Source organism: Ursus arctos, unplaced genomic scaffold (genome assembly GCF_023065955.2).
Source record: "Ursus arctos isolate Adak ecotype North America unplaced genomic scaffold, UrsArc2.0 scaffold_7, whole genome shotgun sequence".
NCBI lineage: Eukaryota > Metazoa > Chordata > Mammalia > Carnivora > Ursidae > Ursus > Ursus arctos.
The window spans coordinates 56,374,824-56,394,779 of NW_026623089.1; the positions used below are offsets into that span (position 1 = coordinate 56,374,824).

At 37.6% G+C, this 19,956-nt stretch overlaps 1 protein-coding gene across 9 annotated transcripts in view; it reads left to right on the plus strand.

Annotated features, from left to right (window-relative positions):
- The window catches only part of CTNNA3 (catenin alpha 3), a 1,640,794-nt gene that overhangs the window by 195,458 nt on the left and 1,425,380 nt on the right, over nt 1–19,956 (plus strand). For all 9 annotated transcript variants that reach the window (XM_026504310.4, XM_048218672.2, XM_048218678.1 and 6 more), the window contains one exon: nt 17,134–17,253. In XM_026504310.4, coding sequence (XP_026360095.1) covers nt 17,134–17,253 — 120 coding nt within the window. The remainder of the gene's footprint in view (nt 1–17,133; nt 17,254–19,956) is intronic.

Below are 19,956 nucleotides of genomic sequence, written 5' to 3' on the forward strand. Positions count from 1 at the left end.
TAGATGCCATAAGTTTTGTCATGTTGTATTTACCTTTTCATTTTTCCATGCTATTTTTTTATTTCTCTTTTGATTTTTTCATTGATCCACTCATTCATTGTTCAGTAGCATGCCATTTAATCTCCACATATTTGTGAGTTTTCTGGTTTTCTTCTTGTAAGTGATTTCTGGTTTTATACCATTGTGTTCAGAAAAGATGTTTAGTATAATTTCAAGCTTCTTAAATTTGTTAAGACTTGTTTTTTTGACCTAACATGATTTATTGTGGAGAATGTCACACGTACACTTTTGAAGAATGTGTATTCTGTTGCTTTTGGATGGAATGTCCTGCATTTATCTGTTAAGTCCATCTGGTCTAATGTGTTAAGGTTGATATTTCCTTATTGATTTTCTGTCCTGTTGATCTACCCATGGATGTAAATGGAGTATTGAAGTCCCCTACTATTATTATATTGCTGTTTATATCTATTTTTAGGTCTGTTAAAATTTGCTTTATATATTTAGGTGCTCCTGTGTTGAGTGAGTAAATATTTGCAAATGTTATATCATCTTATTTAATTGACCTCTTTATTGTTATGTAATGCCCTTCTTTTTCACCTTTTATAGTCTTTGTTTTAAAGTACATTTTGTCTAATCAGGAGGGCTAAGATGGCAGAGGAGTAGGGCAACCCTAAGCTTACCTCCTCCCTGGAACACAGCTAGATAAATATCAATCATTCTGAATACCCAAGAAATCAGTCAGAAGTCTTTGTAGACATGGAACAAAGCTGCATGTCTACAAACCCATGGAAGGTAGGAACTGCAGAGAGTTGATTTGTGGGAGAAAAGAGCTGGGGGTGCTGCAGAGGGAAACCCTGATCACAGAGCAAGTAGTGAGACAGAACGAGGTAGAAAGAAAGAATGACAAAAAAAAGTGTGAAAATACACACAGAGGATGCACAAGAAAACTGTTCCCCAAAACCATTTGACTGGAAAAAAAGGAGAGGGTTTCAGTACCACCAGTTTTTTATAAACAGCGGAGCATAGAGTCTGAAGTTTGGAGGTCAGCATCATAGCTAGGGTCAGGCCTGGTGGTGCTCCTGTGGGGAAGCAGGGTGGAGCCCTAGTAGTGAGCAGCATGATCTGAGCGCATCCCCCTGGTCGCTTGGGGAGAAGGGGTTCCCCTGCTTGGAGTGCACTTGGTCGAGATGTATGGCCTCTTGTGGGCAAAAGACATTAGGGGCACCACTGAGCTGCCCAGTTCACCAGTATAGGAACAAAGAGGCCAGTGAGTGCAGCAAACTTTGGTGCTGGCTGTGTGTTGTGATTTTTAATAAACTCCAAACCACCACATGGTCATTTAGTTGTTTCCTGGGACAAGCTGGCACTAGCCACGGCATGGCAAGACCTTCCCCCAGAGGTTCTGCATGTTCTGCACTTTGGGGGCCTCTGAAGTGTGGGGTTTTGAAACACAGCCACACATGGCAGGCAAATTGCCTGGACACAGGTTGAAGGTGGAGATCTGACAGAAGCTGGGGACACAGGAGGGGTGATTATTTGTGTCTGTGAGGGCTTCCTGGAGAGTGGTGGGTGTGAACTTCTGGCACTGGGAGAAAGCTGGTGAAACCATTTTCACCCCCTCACCCAACAGCGCTGATCAATCTCATTCGGCTAAAGAGTGCCACCAATTGGAGAATGGAGTCACTACACAAAGTGTTGACCCCCTGTGCCCTGTAGGTTCATTTCTACTAGGGCAAGTTGTTCTGAGAATCAGAGCAGCAGACTCTTCCCCCAGAAGATGAGCACAAAACCTCACATGCACTAAGTCTCCTGATCATAGAGTGCTGCAAAGCTTCAGCTCTTGGGGAAACAGGATCTAGCTTCCTTTGGGTTTGTTGTTTGTTTGGATACAGGAAGAGCAATTTTTTTTTTTAATTTTTAATTTTTTAAAAAGATTTTATTTTAAAGGATACTTTATCCAGAAAGTCTGTCATTCAGAATAGAAGGAGAGTAGAGTTTTCCAGATAAACAAAAACTAAAGGAGTTAATGACCACAAAACCAGCCCTACAAGAAATATTAAGAGGAAAGGAAGACCAAAAGCAACAAAAACTAGAAAGGAACAGAGAACATCACCAGAAACACCAACTTTACAGGTAACACAATGGCATTAAATTTGCATCTTTCAATAATCACTCTGAATATAAACAGACTAAATGCTCCAATCAAAAGATATAAGGTATCAGAATGGATAATAAAAACAAGATCTATCTATATGCTGCCTACAGGAGACTTATTTTAGACCTAAAGACACCTGCAGATTGAAGGTGAGGGGATGGAGAATCATCTATCATGCTAATAGACATCAGAAGAAAGCTGGAGAAGCCATTTATATCAGACAAGCAAGATTTTAAACCAAAAATTGTAATAAGAGATGAGGAAGGGTACTATATCATAATAAAGGTGTTTATCCAACAAAAAAATCTAAAAATTGTAAATATTTTTGCCCCCTGCTTGGGAGCACCCAGATATATAAATCAATTAATAACAAACATAAAGAAACTCTTGATAATAATTCAATAATAGTAGGGGACTTTGACAGCCCACTTACCGCAATGGACAGATCACCTAAGCAGAAAATCAACAAGGAGACAGTAGCTTTGAATGACACACTGGGCCAGATGGACTTAACAGATATATTCCGAGCATTTCATCCTAAAGCAGCAGAATACACATTCTTTTCGAGTGCACACAGAACATTCCCCAGAATAGATCACATACTGGGTCACAAATCAGGCCTCAACAAGAACAAAAAGGTCAAGATCATACCATGCATATTTTCAGACCAAAACGCTATGAAACTTGATGTCAACCACAAGAAAAAATTTGGAAAGGCCACAAGTACACGGAAGTTAAAAAACATCCTACTAAAGAATGAATGGGTAAACTGGGAAATTAAAGTTGAAATAAAAAATACATGGAAGCAAATGAAAATGAAAACACAAGAGTCTAAAACCTTTAGGATGCAACAAAGGCATTCCTAAGAGGGAAGTATATTGCAATACAGGTCTGCCTCAAGAAGCAAGAAAAATCTCAAATAAACAACCTAACCTTATACCTAAAGTAGCTAGAAAAGGAACAGCAAATGAAGCCTAAAGCCAGCAGAAGAAGGGAAATAATTAAGATTGGAGCAGAAATAAATGCTATAAAAGTAAAACAAAATAAAAACAAAAACAGAAACAAAACCAGTAGAACAGATCAATGAAACCAGGAGCTGGTTCTTTGAAAGAATTAACAAAATTGATAAACCCTTAACCAGATTTATCAAAAAGAGAAGAAAAAGGACCTAAGTAAATAAAATCATGAATGAAAGGGGAGAGATCACAACTAACACTATAGAAATACAACAGTTAAAAAAGAATATTATGAAAAATTTATGCCAACAAACTGGGGAATCTGGCAATTCCTAGAAACCTATAAATTACCACAACTGAAACAGGAAGAAATAGAAAATTTGAACAGACCCAAACCAGCCATGACATTGAAACAGTAATAAAAAATCTCCCAATAGGGGTGCCTGGGTGGCTGTGTGGGTTAAGCTTCTGCCTTTGGCTCAGGTCATGATCCTAGGGTCCTTGGATTGAGCCCCGCTTGGGTTCCCTGCTCAGTGGAGGCCTGCTTCTTCCTCTCCCTCTCCCCCTTCCCACCTCGTGCTCTCTCAATATCTGTCTCTCAAATAAATAAATAAAATCCTTTAAAATATCTCCCAACAAACTAAAGCCCAGGACGAGATGGCTTATCAGGGAAATTCTACCAGACATTTACAGAAGAGTTAATACCTATTCTTCTGAGACTGTTCCAAAAAATAGAAATGGAAGGAAAACTTCCAAACTCTGTGAGGCCTGCATTACCTTGATTTCAAAACCAGACAAAGGCTCCATTAAAAAGGAGAAACACGGACCAATATCCCTGATGAACATGGATGCAAAAATCCTTAATAAGATACTAGGAAATCGAATCCAATAGTACATTAAAGGAATTATTCAACATGATCAAGTGGGATTTATTCCTAGGCTGCAGGGGTGGTTCAATATTCACAAATCAATCATTGTGATACACTGCATTAATAAAAGAAAGGATAAGAATCCTATGATCCTGTCAATAGATGCAGAAAAAGCATTTGACAAAATACAGCATCCTTTCTTGATTAAAAAAACCCTCAACAATGTAGGGATAGAGGGAACATGCCTCAAGCTCACAAAGGCCATATATAAAAGATCCACAGCTAATATCAACCTCAATGGGGAGAAACTAAGAGCTTTTCCTCTATGGTCAGGAACAAGACAGGAATGCTCACTCTCACCACTGCTCACCACTGCTACTTAACATAGTACTGGAAGTCCTAGCTGCAGTGATCAGAGAACAAAAAGAAATAAGAGGCATTCACATTGGCGAGGAAGAAGTCAAACTTTCAGTATTTGCAGACAACATAATACTCTGTAGAGAACCCGAAAGACTCCACCAAAAATTTTCTAGAACTGATACATGAATTCAGCAAAGTTGAAGGATACAAAATCAACATACAGAAATCTATTGCATTTCTATAAACCAATAATGAAGCAGCAGAAAGAGAAATCAGGGAATCAATCCCATTTACAATTGCACCAAAAAACAATAAGATACGTAGGAATAAATCTAACAAAAGAGGTAAAAGTATAGAACACTTATGAAAGAAATAGAAGACACAGAGAGATGGAAAAACATTCTATGCTCATGGATTGGAAGAGCAAATATTGTTAAAATGTCTGTGTTACCCAGAGCAATCCACACATTTAATGCAATCCCTATCAGAATATAACCAGCATTTTTCACAGAACTAGAAGAAAAAAATCCTAAAATCTTTATAGAACCAGAGAAGACTCTGAATAGCCAAAGCAATTTTGAAAAAGAAAAGCAAAGCGGGAGACATCACAGTTCCAGATCTCAAGTTATATTACAAAGCTGTAGTCATCAAGGCAGTATGGTACTGGCACAAAAACAGACACATAGGTCAATGGAACAAAATAGAAAACCCAGAAATGGACCCACAAATATATGGTCAACTAATCTTCAACAAAGCAGGAAAGAATATCCAATGGAAAAAAGTCTCTTCAACAAATGGTGTTGAGAAAACTGGAGAGCCACATGCAGAAGAATAAAACTAGACCACTTCTTTACACCATCACAAAAATAAACTCAAAATAGGTGAAAGATCTAAATATGACACAGGAAACCATCAATTTTCTAGAGATTAACACAGGTAGGAATCTCTTTGACCTTGGCCATAGCAACTTCTTACTAGACACTTCACTGCAGACAAGAGAAACAAAAGGAAAAATGAACTATTGGGACTTCATCAAGATAAAAAGCTTCTGCACAATAAAGGAAACAGTCAACAAAAATAAAAGACAGTCTACAGAATGGGAGAAGACATTTGCAAATGATGTAGCTGACAAAAGATTAGTATCCAAAATTGATAAAGAACTTATCAAACTCATCAACCAGAAGAGAAATAATCTAGTTTAGGAAATGGGCAGATGACATGAATATACACTTTTTCAAAAAAGACATCCAGATGGCTGGCAGGCACATGAAAAGATGCTCAATATCATTCATTACCAGGCAAATACAAATCAAAACCATGATGAGATACCACCTCACACTTATCAGAATGGTTAAAATTAACACAAGAAACAATAGGTGTTGTTGAGGATGTGCAGAAAGGGGAACCTTCTTGCACTCTTGGTGGGATTACAAACTGGTGAAGCCACTCTGAGAACAGTATGGAAGTTCCTTAAAAACTTGACAGTAGAAGTACCCTATGATCCAGCAATTGTACTACTGGGTATTTACCCTGTAGATACCCTTTTGTACCCAAAGGATACAAAAATACACATTCGAAGGGGCACATGTACCCTTACGTTTATAGCAGCATTATCAACAAGAGCCAAACTATGGAGAGAGCCCAAATGTCTTCAACCAATGAATGGATAAAGATGTGGTATATATGTACAATGGACTATTACTCAGCCATCAAAAAGAATGAAATCTTGCCATTTGCAAAGATAAGGATAGAGCTGGGGTGTATTATGCAAAGTGAAATAAGTCAATCAGAGAAAGACAAATACATGATTTCATTCACATGTGGAATTTACTAAACAAAGAAACAAACAGCATGGGAGCAGAAAGGTGGCAGTGGAATAGGAGGACCCTAGGCTCACCTTGTCCTATGAATACAACTAGATAACTATCAAATCATCCTACGTATCCCAGAAATTGACCTGAAGACTGACAGAATAAACCGCACAACTAAACAGAGAGTAGAGGCCATATCTAAGAAGGTGGGGAGTGTAGAGACATGGTTTAGGGGAGAAATGGATTGTAGCTGCTGTGAATAGGAGGGAGCCCTGGTCACAGAGAAGAGCGAGAGAGGAACACAAGGAAAACATTTCCCCAAAGCCATTGGCTTGGAAAATGTGTTGGGCTGAATTTCGTGAGTTTTTTAACCAGTGGGGCTTAAAGCCTGGAGTTTTAAAGGTCAGTGGCCTTGGCTAGGATTGAGCCACGAGGGCATTGTACTACTCCTGGAGAGAAGGCAGGCAAGCAACCCCAGGGGGCAAACAGTGTGGAAACAGTGACCTGAAGAGTGTGTGTGGGACACACAGTGGGAAGAGTATTCGCTCTTTTCGGAGCATGTCCCTTAGAGGCAGCATTCATGGGCACACTTCTTAGGGAACAAAGGAGCTGGCTGGTGCCATTTCCCTCCCCTGCCCCTCAGCATAAACACAGAGCCACTTATGTGAACCAGTGCATTGACAACACTGGCTGCCTAACTTGCTTATACAAGCCCTGCCCCATCCCACTGTGCTCTGGTCAAACTGTCTTTGGTCACACTTGCCTCAGTCCCAGCATGGCAGGCCCCTCCCCCAGAAGACCGGCACAAACCCCTGCCCACACCATGTCTTCCAACTAGAGAGATGTAGGGCCTCATTTCTGGTGGTGGTGACAGGTCTCATTTCACAAGCAGACCAGAGCACACCTAGTTAAAACTCACCACACTGAGGCAAGGAACCAAACACTGTCCACAAGAGAGAGCCTCTGCAGAGGACTGGCCCGAAGAAGAGAGCAGTCGGAACACAACAGGAGAGTGCACAAAGCACACACTGGAGACACTCCCTGAAGCTCCAGGTCCTGGGTACCACATGACCTCTTCTTCATTAGGCCATTACTTTCAGGAGTGGGAGACATAACTGGCTTTTCTAACACAGAAAAGAAGGCAGAGACTTAGACATAATGTGAAAACAGAGGAATTTATCCCAAATGAAAGAATAAGTTAAGGCCATGGTCAGAGATCTAAGTGAAATATGGATATAAGTAACATGCCTGATGGAGAATTTAAAGTAATGACATTAGAATACTCACTGGGCTTAAGAAAAGAATAGTAGACTTCAGTGAGACCTTTACCACATAGATAAAAGAGTTAAAAAAGAATCAGAGATGAAGAGTGCAATAAATGTGTTTAGAAACACTGTTGATGTAATGAACTGCAGGCTGGAAGAAGTGGAATGAATTAGTGATCTAGAAGACAAACTAATAGAAAGCATTGAAGCTGTACAAAAGAAAGAAGAATTATGCGACAGAATAGATTTAAGGAACTCAGTGACTCCATCAAATGGAGTAACATTTGTATTATAGGAATCCCAGAAGAAGAGAGAAAAGGGGGCAGAAAATGTATTTGAAGAAATAATAGCTGAAAACTTCCCTAATCTGGCACAGAGAACTGCCATCAAAATCAACAAAAGCAGGCTCACACCAAGACATATTTGTATGTAAATTTGTAAAATATAGTGATAAAGAAAAATCTTAAAAGCAGCAAGATAAAAGAAGTCCTTATCTTACAAGGGAAGACCCATACGGCTAACTGCAGATTTCTAAATAGAAACTTGGCAAGCCAGAAGGGAGTGGCATGATATATTCAAAGTTCTGAATGGGAAAAGTCTAGCCAAGAATACTCTATTCAGCAACAGAAGGAGCACTACAGAGTTTCCCAGACAAAGAAAAACTAAAGTAGTTCATGACCACTAAAGCAGCCCTGCAAAAAATATGAAAGGGGACTCCGAGTGGAAAGGAGAGACCAAAAGTGATAGTATAAATTAGGCAGGAAACACAAAAGCAGTAAAAATGAGTATTTCTGTAAATATCAGTCAAGGAACTCACGTAAAAAAAGGATATAAAACATAATAATGTATACCTAAAACAATGGAGGAGAGGAGAAAAGAATGGGTTCAAACTTGAACGATCATCAACTTAATATAGATTGCTATTTGTAGAAGAGGTTATATACAAACCTAATGGTAATGATTTATCAAAAACTACTACTAAATATGCAAGAATAAAGAGAAAGAAATCCAAATATATCACTAAAGAAAATCAGCAAAAAATGAGTGAAAGACAAGAAAGGATCAGAGAAAATCTTCAGAAATAACTACAAAACAAGTAGTAAAATGGCAATAAATACATATCTGTCAATAGTTATGTTGAATCTAAATGCACTAAATGCTCCAATTAAAGACATAGGGTGTGGGAAAGGATAAAAAAAAAAAAACAGGACCTATCTATATGCTACCTAAAAGAAACTCATTTTAGACCTACAGACACCTGCAGATTGAAAGTGAGGGGATGGAGAAACATTTATCATGCAAATAGATGTCAAAAGAAAGCTGGAGTAGCAATACTTATATCGGACAAACTAGACTTTATCTATAAAGACTATAACAAGAGACAAAGAAGGGCACTATACAATATTAAAGGGGAGTCCAATAAGAAGATATAACAATTGTAAATATTTATGTACCCAGTATGGGAACACTCAAGTACATAAAGCAGTTAATGACAATGCTAAAGGAACTAATTGATAATAATACAATAATAGTAAGGGATGTTAACCATCCACTTACATCACTGGACAGATCATCTCAACAAAAAATCAACAAGGAAACTATGGCTTTGAATGACACACTGGACCAGATGGACTTAACAGATACATTCAGAACATTCCATCCTAAAACAGCAGAATACACATTCTTTTCAAGCACACATGGGACATTCTCCAGAGCAGATCACATATTAGGTCACAAAACAGCCCTCAACTAATGCAAAAGATTGAATATCCATGCATCTTTTCTGACCACAATGTTTATGAAACTAGAAATCAACCACAAGAAAAAATCTAGAAAGAGCACAAACACATGGAGGTTAAATAACATGCTACTAAGTAATGAATGGATCAACCAAGAAATGAGACAGGAAATAGTAAAATACATGGACACAAATGAACATGAAAACACAGTAGTCTAAAACCATAGGGATGCAGCAAAAGTGGTCCTAAGAGGGAAGTATATAGTAATACAGGACTACCTCAAGACGCAAGAGAAATCTCAAATACACAGCCTAACCTTACACCTGAAGGAACTAGAAAAAGAACAACAAATGAAGCCTAAAAATGGCAGAGGGAAGGAAACAATAAATATTAGAGCAGAAATAAATGATATAGACCTTCGGCTCAGGGCGTGATCCCAGCGTTCTGGGATCAAGCCCCACATCAGGCTCCTCTGCTATGAGCCTGCTTCTTCCTCTCCCACTCCCCCTGTTTGTGTTCCCTCTCTCGCTGGCTATTTCTGTCAACTAAATAAATAAAATCTTTAAGAAATAAATGATATAGAAACTAAAAAAAAACAATAGAACAGGTCAATGAAACCAGGAGCTGGTTCTTTGAAAAAAAATCAATAAAATTGATAACCCTCTAGCCAGACTTATCAAAAAATAAAGTGAAAGGACCCAAATAAATAAAATCACAAACAAGAGAGGAGAAACAACAACCAATACCACAAAAATACAATTATTAACAGAATAGTATGAAAAACTATATGCCAACAAATTGGACAACCTAGAAGAAATGGATAAACTCCTAGAAATATAAACTATCAAAACTGAAACAGGAAGAAATAGAAAACTTGAACAGTTCAATAACTAGCAAAGAAATTAGTAATCAGAAACTCCTAGCAAACAAAATTCCGGGACCAGATGGCTTCACAGGTAAATTCTACAAACATTTAAAGAAGAGTTAATACCTGTTCTCAAACATTCCAACAAATAGAAAAGAAAACTTCCAAATTCGTTCTATGAAGCCAGCATTACCCTGATATCAAAATCAGATAAAGACACCACAAAAGAAAGAGAACTATAGGCCAGTATCTCTGATGAACATAAATGCACAAAATCTCAACAATAAACTAGCAAACAGAATCCAACAATACATTAAAGCAATCATTCACCCTGATCAAGTGGGATTTATTCCTGGGCTGCAAAGATGTTTCAGTATTCTCATATCACATTAGTAAAATAAAGGATAAGAACCATATGATCCTTTCAGTAGATGCAGAAAAAGTATTTGACAAAGTACACCACCTATTTTTAATAATAATAATAATAATAATAATAATAATAATAATAATAATATAATAATAAAAACCCCTCAACAAAGTAGGGATAGTAATAAAGGCCATATGTGAAAAACTCACAGCTAATAGCATTCTAAATGAGGAAAAACTGAGCACGTTTCCTCTACAATCAGGAACCAGACAGGAATGTCCACTCACCACTTTTATTCAACATAGTACTGGAAGTCCTAGCCAAAGCAATCAGATGACAAAAAGAAATAAAAGACATCCAGATCAGCAAGGAAGAGGTAAAACTTTCACTACTTGCAGATTCTATATATAGGAAACCCAAAAAATTCCCACCAAAAAAACAGCTAGAATGGATAAATGATTCCAGTAAAGTCGCAGGATACAGAATTAACACATGCAAATCTGTGGCATTTCTTTACACCAATAGTGAAGGAGGAGAAACAGAAATTTAAGAATCATTGCATTTACACCTGCACCAAAACCAAGGATACCTAGAAATAAAGCTAACCAAAAAGGTAAGAGACCTGTACTCTAAAAACTATAAAACACTGATGAAAGAAATTGAAGGTGACACAAAGAAATTAACAGACATTCCATGCTCATGGATTGGAAGAACAAATATTGTTAAAATGTCTATACTACTGCAGGCAATGTGCACGTTTAATGCAATCCCTATCAAAATACCAACAGCATTTTTCACAAAGGTAGAATAAACAATACTAAAATTTGTATAGAACCACAAAAATCCCCAAATAGCCAAAGCAACCTTGATAAGAAATGCAAAGCTGGAAGCATCATGATTCTGGACTTCAAGTTATATTACAAAGCTGTACTAATCAAAACAGTATGGTACTGGCACAAAAATAGACACATAGATCAATGGAACAGAATAGAAAACCCAGAAATGGACCCACAAATATACGGTCAACTAATCTTCAACAAAGCAGGGAAGAATATCCAATGGAAAAAGTCTCTTCAACAAATGGTGTTGAGAAAGCTGGATAGCCACATGCAGAAGAATAAAACTAGACCACTTCCTTACACCATCACAAAAATAAACTCAAAATGGGTGAAAGACCTAAATATGACACAGGAAACCATCAGTTTTCTAGAGATCAACACAGGTAGGAATCTCTTTGACCTTGGCCGTAGCAACTTCTTACTAGACACTTCACTGCAGACAAGAGAAACAAAAGGAAAAATGAACTATTGGGACTTCATCAAAATGAAAAGCTTCTGCACTGTGAAGGAAACAGTCAACAAAACTAAAAGGCAGCTTGTGAAATGGGAGATGGTATTTACAAATGACATACCTGATAAAAGATTCATATCCAAAATATATAAAGAACATATAAAACTCAACACCCTAAAAACACAATAATCCAATTAAAAATGCGCAGAAGACATGAATAGACATTTTTCTAAAGAAGACATACAGATGGTCAACAGACACGTGAAAAGATGCTCAACGTCACTCATCATCGGGGAAATACAAATCAAAACTACAATGGGATACCACCTCCCACCTGTCAGAATAGCTAAAATCAACAATACAAGAAACATCAGGTGTTGGCGAAGCTGTGGGGAAAGGAGAGCTCTCCTGCACTGCTGTGGGAATGCAAACTGATGTAGCCACTGTGGAAAACTGTGTGGAAGTTTCTCTAAAAGTTAAAAATAGAACTACCCTATGATCCAGCAATTGCACTAACTGGGTGTTTACCCAAAGATAATCCTTTTAATGTACTGTTGGATCCTATTAGCTAGGATCTTGTTGAGAATTTTGGCGTCCATATTCATCAGGAAAATCGGTCTGTAATTCTCCTCTTTGATGGGGTCTTTGCCTAGTTTGGTGATCAAGGTAATAATGGCCTCATAGAATGAGTTTGGTAGCTTTCCTTCTGTTTCTATTTTTTGAAACAGCTTCAGAAGAATAGGTATTATTTCTTCTTTGAATGTTTGGTAGAATTCCCTGGGGAATCCGTCAGGTCCTGGACTCTTGTTTTTGGGGAGGTTTTTGATCACTGCTTCAATCTCTTCATAATTAATCGGTCTGTTTAAATAATCAATTTCTTCCTGTTTCAGTCTTGGTAGTTTATAGGTTTCCAGGAAGGCATCCATTTCTTCCAGGTTGTTTAATTTATTGGCATAAAGCTGTTGATAAAAGTTTCTAATGATCCTTCCTATTTCATTGGTGTTGGTTGTGATCTCTCCCCTTTCATTCATAATTTTATTAATTTGGGTCCCTTCTCTATTCTTTTGAATAAGTCTGGCCAGTGGCTTATCGATCTTATTTATTCTTTCAAAGAACCAGCTTCTAGTTCTGTTGATCTGCTCTACTGTGCTCCTGGTTTCTAATTCATTGATTTCTGCTCTAATCTTGATCACCTGCCTTCTCATGCGTGGGTTAGGCCTATTCTGTTCCAGCTCCAGCTTCTTGAGGTGAGAATCTAAAAACTGCATTTTAGATTTTTCTATTCTTTTGAGTTCACTCTCAAATAAATAAATGAAATCTTCAAAGGGCTGCTCCTTGTGCTGGGTGAGTCTGCATGCAGCACTTTCTTTTCTTTTTTTTTTAAGATTGATTTTTTTATTTGAGCTGGGGGAGAGAAAAGAGAGAGGGATTCTCACGTAGAGTCCTCACTGAGTGCTCAGCCCACTGTGGGGCTCAATCTCATGACCCTGAGATCATGACCTGACCTGAAATCGAGTCAGATGCATTAATGACTCAGCCACCACGGCACTCCTGCACACAGCTCTTTAAGAGCCATTTCTCAGTTTGCCAAAGCCCTGTGGATCTTGTGGGCATGAGCCCCACTGGTCTTCAAAGCCACTTGTTTTAGGTTTTTCTCAGGTGTTGGTCTTAAATGTTGGCATGCCTAATGTGTTGTACAAACCCTTTAATACTCAGGGAATAGCTGTGGGTTTTGAGTTTTCTCCCAAATGTGGGTTGCCATGCTGGGGATGGGGTTTATGGTGAGATTCTGTCTTAGCCTTTGAGGTTCACCTCTCATTTGCTTGATGTGAAGTGGTTGCTCAGCCAGTTTTTAGGTTTTTTTCTAGAGGAAATTGTTCCATATATAGTTGTAGTTTCAGTGTGTCTATGGGAGGATGTGAATTCAGGACCTTCCTACATTGCCATCTTGAATCAAAATCTGAACAGAAAACAATTTTATGAGAAAACACACTGGGAGTGTTTACAGTGCTTACTTTGATGGCAAATTTTTGGCTTAGAGATAATGTTTGCATCTTCTCATTTTTGTTGTCTGTCTTGTGATATTTGAAAAAGTAATCAAATAGGACAGAATTTGCAGTTGCTTCCCAGTTCAGAGACCATTTTGATATTAAGTTTTGGCAGTTTTAGAACATTCCTATGCTTGTTTGGAGGTCAGATTTATTCACTGGGCTTTTTTATTTTACATTTGAATTTTGTATCAAGGGCGAAATATTAACACAGGATAAATTTAATGTTCACAAATTATTGGGGCTTCTTTGCTTATTTTAAATTTCTGCTCAAAAGTTCGAAGAAGTAAAATCTAGAAATGCTAAAATCTCTTCAATTAATTCTGCTTCCTTTCCCAACTTATCTTCAACTGAGAGATCATTTATTTTGAGACATAGTCAACATAATGAGTTGCAATGCACTGAACTAATGAGAAAATCTCAAGAGGTCTATTTCAGTGATCAAGCACATTGGCCTATTGGAATGAAAAATCCTCAAATAAAGTCAACATCTAATTTTTTAAAAGTAAAATCTAAACCTCACTTTAATCACTGTCTTATTTTTATCTTTTGCATGTCAGCTTTATCTGCAAGGTAAAATTATTGCTTTTACTCTTTAGCATCTTTAAGTATATATATGGGCAGAGAGAGATGGGGTATGTTTAATCGGGATCTAACCTAAAGTACTCTACAGATACTGTATGACCTCTCCTTGACAATTATTTGTTGTTATATGGGGAAAAAGTCTACTTAAATAAATGAACCATCACAGTTTGAGAACTTTGAACTATTTAGTATCAATAAATGAAGAGTGTAAGTCTTGATAATGAAAGGTCAAGCTTTAAAGTCTCCTCTTTACACAAACTGATTTTTTATAGAAATAGTTTGTGATGATGTATTCTTGCTGGATTGTCTCCCTTTCTTCTTTGGCCATGGACATATTACTTGGTTTTCATGTTTTTTTATTTTTTTAATTGAAAAAAATTTTTTAAAAAAGATTTTATTTATTTATTGGACAGAGAGAGACACAGTGAGAGAGGGAACACCAGCAGGGAAGTAGGAGAGGGAGAAGCAGGCTTCCCGCTGATCAGGGAGCCCAGTGTGGGGCTCGATCCCAGGACGCTGGGATCATGACCTGAGCCGAAGGCAGACGCTTGATGACTGAGCCACCCAGGCGCCCCATTTTTTTTTTTTTTTGAAGACTTACAAATGTGCTTACCCTAAAATTCCTATTTGGAGCTGTATAAAGTTCACAGAAATAAATGTGAAGAAGAAATATTGAAGTAGAGCTAATATTTTTTTAGGGAAAATAAAGTGCTTAGAATTAGATTGGTAAAATAGTTTATATTAATTGTTGGTAAAATTACTTAAATTGTTTAGAATATTAGATTTGGTATTTTGATTTGAATGTAGTGAGAAGAGACAAAGAAATGGGCAAGGCACAGAAATGATCATACAACATGATAAATAGTTAATATAAAAGTCATTACAATTATGTCAAGAGAAATTTGTTTACTATGCTATAAAAAGGGGAAAACGAGCAGACTTTGGCTTTGTTTAAACTGATGGATAGAAACTGTTCCCATTGAAGGCTCTGAGGACTTGTCCTTCTATTTGAAGCCCAATTCGAATCTCTTCACGTCTTCTATGTGGCCTCATTCCCTCAGTTGGTATAACTAGTTTTTTTCTGTTCTACCACATGTTGCTTTTCTCTCTCTCTCTTTTTTGTACTCTCTTTACTACTTTGCCTTGTGTTAGAGTTAGTGGTATAATAGAAAGAGCACAAACGCCGTAGTAAAAACCCAGTTTAGACTCTCTGAGTCCCAGTGTAGTCACTTGTAGAAGGGGGAGAAATTGGGATTAAATTGGAAAGCACACAGTACCTGGCACTGAGCAGGCACTCAATACATGTCAGTGTCTTTCCCACTTCTGAGTTTTGTGTGTAGTTCCTTCGTAGTTTTTAAGTTCCTTTAGGGCAGGACATATGCTTTATATTCATAGTACCTTGTGCATAGTAGGTTCTACAAGATTATGTGTTGAATTTAATTTACTGTGGTGCTGCGGAAGCTTAGCGCTGTTATTTTCCATTTCTTTTTCCTCTGTCACCTTGGATTGAGATAAACATGTTGCTTTCATGAAATTGAGGATTTAATTCAGTAGAATGCCATTATAACATGACTTATTCCATAGAGTTTGAATAGTAAGGTCAAATCATTTCCCTGGAAACTTAATAATATTCTATAAAATCTTATTAGCTTGTCTCACAACATCATAGTCTGTGGAATTCTGGTGTGTTTAAGATGCGGAAGTCTCTATCTGTAGAAATCTGTCTACAGGCACGCAGTGAGAATATGGGAAATAAATGGCATAAAGAGAGAGCAAATGCAAATGTCATTGCAAGTGACATTACTTGACATTTTCAATCACTCATCTTCCAAAGTATGTTCTAATTTACTAAAATAAACCAAGAATTGAATTTCTTGCGAGCTCCCTTTGCTTAATTAATTATTAGCAGCAGAGCGATATTCTGTGATCCACTGCAATTTGTCTCCTTTGTGTTTATCTAGTATCTGACTTAAAAATGAACAGAAGCATTCTGATTCAGCAGAACTGATTTTATAACTCATCTGCGTTATAGAGCAGAAATGAATAAATGTTTGCCGAACGTGCTACATATGCTTTGATCACCAAAATGTTAGTTTTCTTTCCTTCTCAAAATACAAGATCTGAGAGATCTTCCTCGCTGAAGTTTGTGGGGTGCTTATTTTGCATAGATATTTCTATAGAGGCAAGCAACTACCTTTATATATATATATTTGTTTCCGTGATTGGAATGTGAGAGCTCTTTTAATACTTCCTCATTATGATTTGAAATTATACACTCATCACAATTTTTCTTTAGAAGCAGCAGTATATGCTGAAGCACAGGTTTTTTTTTTTTTTTTTAAGCAGTATGCTCTTTTGTTGTAATAAGGACTAAACACACTTCCCATTCATGCAGTAATGTTGGTTGTACTTATGATACAATTTCTAATTCTTTATAATCAGTCTTTCTTTTTTTTTTTTTTTTAAAGATTTTTATTTATTTATTCGACAGAGATAGAGAAAGCCAGCGAGAGAGGGAACACAAGCAGGGGGAGTGGGAGAGGAAGAAGCAGGCTCATAGCAAAGGAGCCTGACGTGGGGCTCGATCCCACAACGCCAGGATCACGCCCTGAGCCGAAGGCAGACGCTTAACCGCTGTGCCACCCAGGCGCCCCTATAATCAGTCTTTCTTATTTCATTGAAAGATGATTAGCATTTGTGCTCTCTGGATTATGAATGAGAGAAACTGAGGCTCAGTCTGGACTATTTCTCTGTTTTAGCTAGTTAGGCATTTGAGAAAAATGTACTGCTATCCTAATGATCTACTTTTGTTTTCAATTTCAGTTTCAAAGAACATTTGAGTCTCTCAAAAATGTTTCCAATAAATCTGACCTTCAGAAAACCTACCAGAAGCTTGGGAAGGAGCTGGAAAATCTGGATTATTTAGCCTTCAAACGTCAGCAGGTAGGAGTCAGAACTCTCCTTGGGGGAGGGAGATGAACACTTTATGCTTCCTGCCATCCTGCCTGTCAGGTTTAAGCGGATCTGGGGAGACTTATCTTCTAATGTTTAGGGCAGAAATAGGTTGTGCTGTGCTGTGCTGACCTGCTGTGTTCATAAGGCTTCCTGAAGCATTCATTGTGGTCCTTGCTTTTAATGTGCAGTTTGGGGGTTTCCGCATGTGTCCTTATACCTCTCTTATAGAAAACTCCTGCTGGTTTGTGAAGCTATAACTACCCTTTGACTAAGGATGCCTCAATGTCATAAAGGAAACCTCTATGATGGCTTGGCCAGATGGCTTTTATATTTGACAGGGGATACTTGAGGAGAAAAATCACCTGATGACCAGGAAAAGGATGTAGATGTACATACAAAATTAAGGGAAAGAATCATGAATATGTCAAAGGTTGATATGAATCAACCTTTAGTTTTCTTGTTTGATCTCTGAAGATTAGTGGAATTTTGCTAAATGTGTAAGGGGGAAGGAAAATATACAAATGCAAGGCTTTCAGCCTCCTTGTATAGACCTCCAAATAAATACAGAGCCAAAATCTTTTATAGAGTTGCTTTCAGAATTAGTATTTTAAAGAAATATTAGTAACCATTAAATTTTATGTGTTTGTGAGATGCTGCCGCCATACATAGCTAGCTGATTTTCCCAAGCTGAGCTTCACCAATTTCTTCACAACCACTAGGTGTCAGGGTTGTCAAGCTTTTGCCTGATTGAATGTTTATTCCGATCAGAACGGCCAGATAGACGTTTAAATTAGGTTGCATGAAATTCGGGAATGTGTTCAATGATGGATAGTGTCTAGAAAAATGACTAAGTGGCTGATTCGCATGGCCAGGCACCGAGTCCATTATTTAAGTCTTTCCTGTTAGTGTGGCGAAAGGTGTGACTCTCTTGCCATTTCCTAATTCACAGATTTTGGGTCTTTTGGATGGAGTTTTCAAAGCTGGACTTTTTTTAGTTACACCTTATGAAGTTATTGTGGTATGGTATAGAAATATTGACTTGAAAAGGGAATTGTGTTCTAGGGTTTTGCTTTATCACCAACATTACATGGGCATTTTGCCTTCCCATTGCCCTATTTTCCTGTGAGTTATATTTATTTTGTAGAATGTTCTGGGGTAAATGGAGTATCTCTGCAAGTACTTTAATTTATATGAAAAAAGATACAATATCCATTTAAATTTTATTTACTTATTTTAAAATTAGTGATGGCTTACATATTAACGCATGTAAAGGTCATAGTTACATAGAGCTATACAGGAATCTCACAGATGGTGCTACTTAAAATTCACACCCTAAGTCACTGCTCTGGCCTATGCAATTTTTAGTGCAGTTTTGTTTCCAAGAGCCATATTTTACCACTGAGGGATATTTGAGTTGGCAGGCAGTAGTCACTGTCCTCTTCTCTCATCCTTTCTTATTAGCACATTTTCATTGATTAGATTCTTGCATTAGCTAATTGTGAATTTGGAAAAATGTGAATGCTTCAAGGGCAGAAGGGCAGGACTCTGCCTGAATGGCATTGAGGACAGACAAGTAAATTGCATGTGTGTGTGAGGAAAAGATGGGAACATGGGGTGTAAATGTATGTTCACTTATGTATATATAAATCATATTTACTGTTTACTAAATGGTGATTATATGTCACATATTATGATTAATACATTTATGGATCAGATCATCAAATATTTATAACAATACAATGGGGATGGTTTTTGAGCACCATTTTAAGGTAAGAAAACGGTTAAGAGAGTTAAATAACTTGTCTAAGGTCACTGGGCTAATCAGACATAAAGATGGGCTTCAAATCTAAATCAGTCTGACTTCAGACCTAGGGGTTTCCCAGGTCTCATTCTCAGTACCCCCGCAGGGAGCCAGGCTGAGGGATAGGAAGGTGAGGAGGTCTAGGCATGCAATGTGAAGGCAAGTTTAGGGATGCCAGACCCAGGGCTTAAAGAGACGTTTGAAAGTGGGTACCTGGTGAGAGGCTAAACAGGGCCAGTTCTCTCTCCACCTCTCTTTCCCTAATGCAGATTGTTTAGTATATACAAAAACACAAAAGGGCTTTTGAAATAATATCTTTAGACAGCTAAGAAAATGCATAAAACTTTATCTTCACAATCTTCTGAGTTTTATATCTAGTAACCATGGTTCTAGTGAAATTTATTCACACAATGCTGTGTCTTAAACTCAAAAGGACAAATCCTTATGAAATGAACTTAACTGCACACATGACATACTGTCAGTCCTTTTGTATTACACAACTCCAGCTCTCCTTATATCTAATGATCTTTTTTTTCTACTTGGAAAAGATGGAAGGGGAATTGGAGGGAAGTGGAAAGACCATGGTAGAGTAGAAAGTCAGAGACTGAAGACTGATGGAAAAAGAGGGAAAGGAACTTGGTGGGATATGATAAGAGGGATCAAGTGAGGGAAATTAAACTGTACATGGTTTTATACTGTGTACTTAGAACTCTTCATTTTATTATCCCCCAGCCTGGCTTCCTGAAGGGATATTAAGAATGACACCTGGGAAAATAGTATAGTAAACAAAAACATTGATTTTTGAAGAATTAAAAAAAATTTTCAAAATAGAAAAAAAGGGAGCAAAAAAGAGAGGAATACAAGAAGACATAGCAAATGAGGGAGATGGC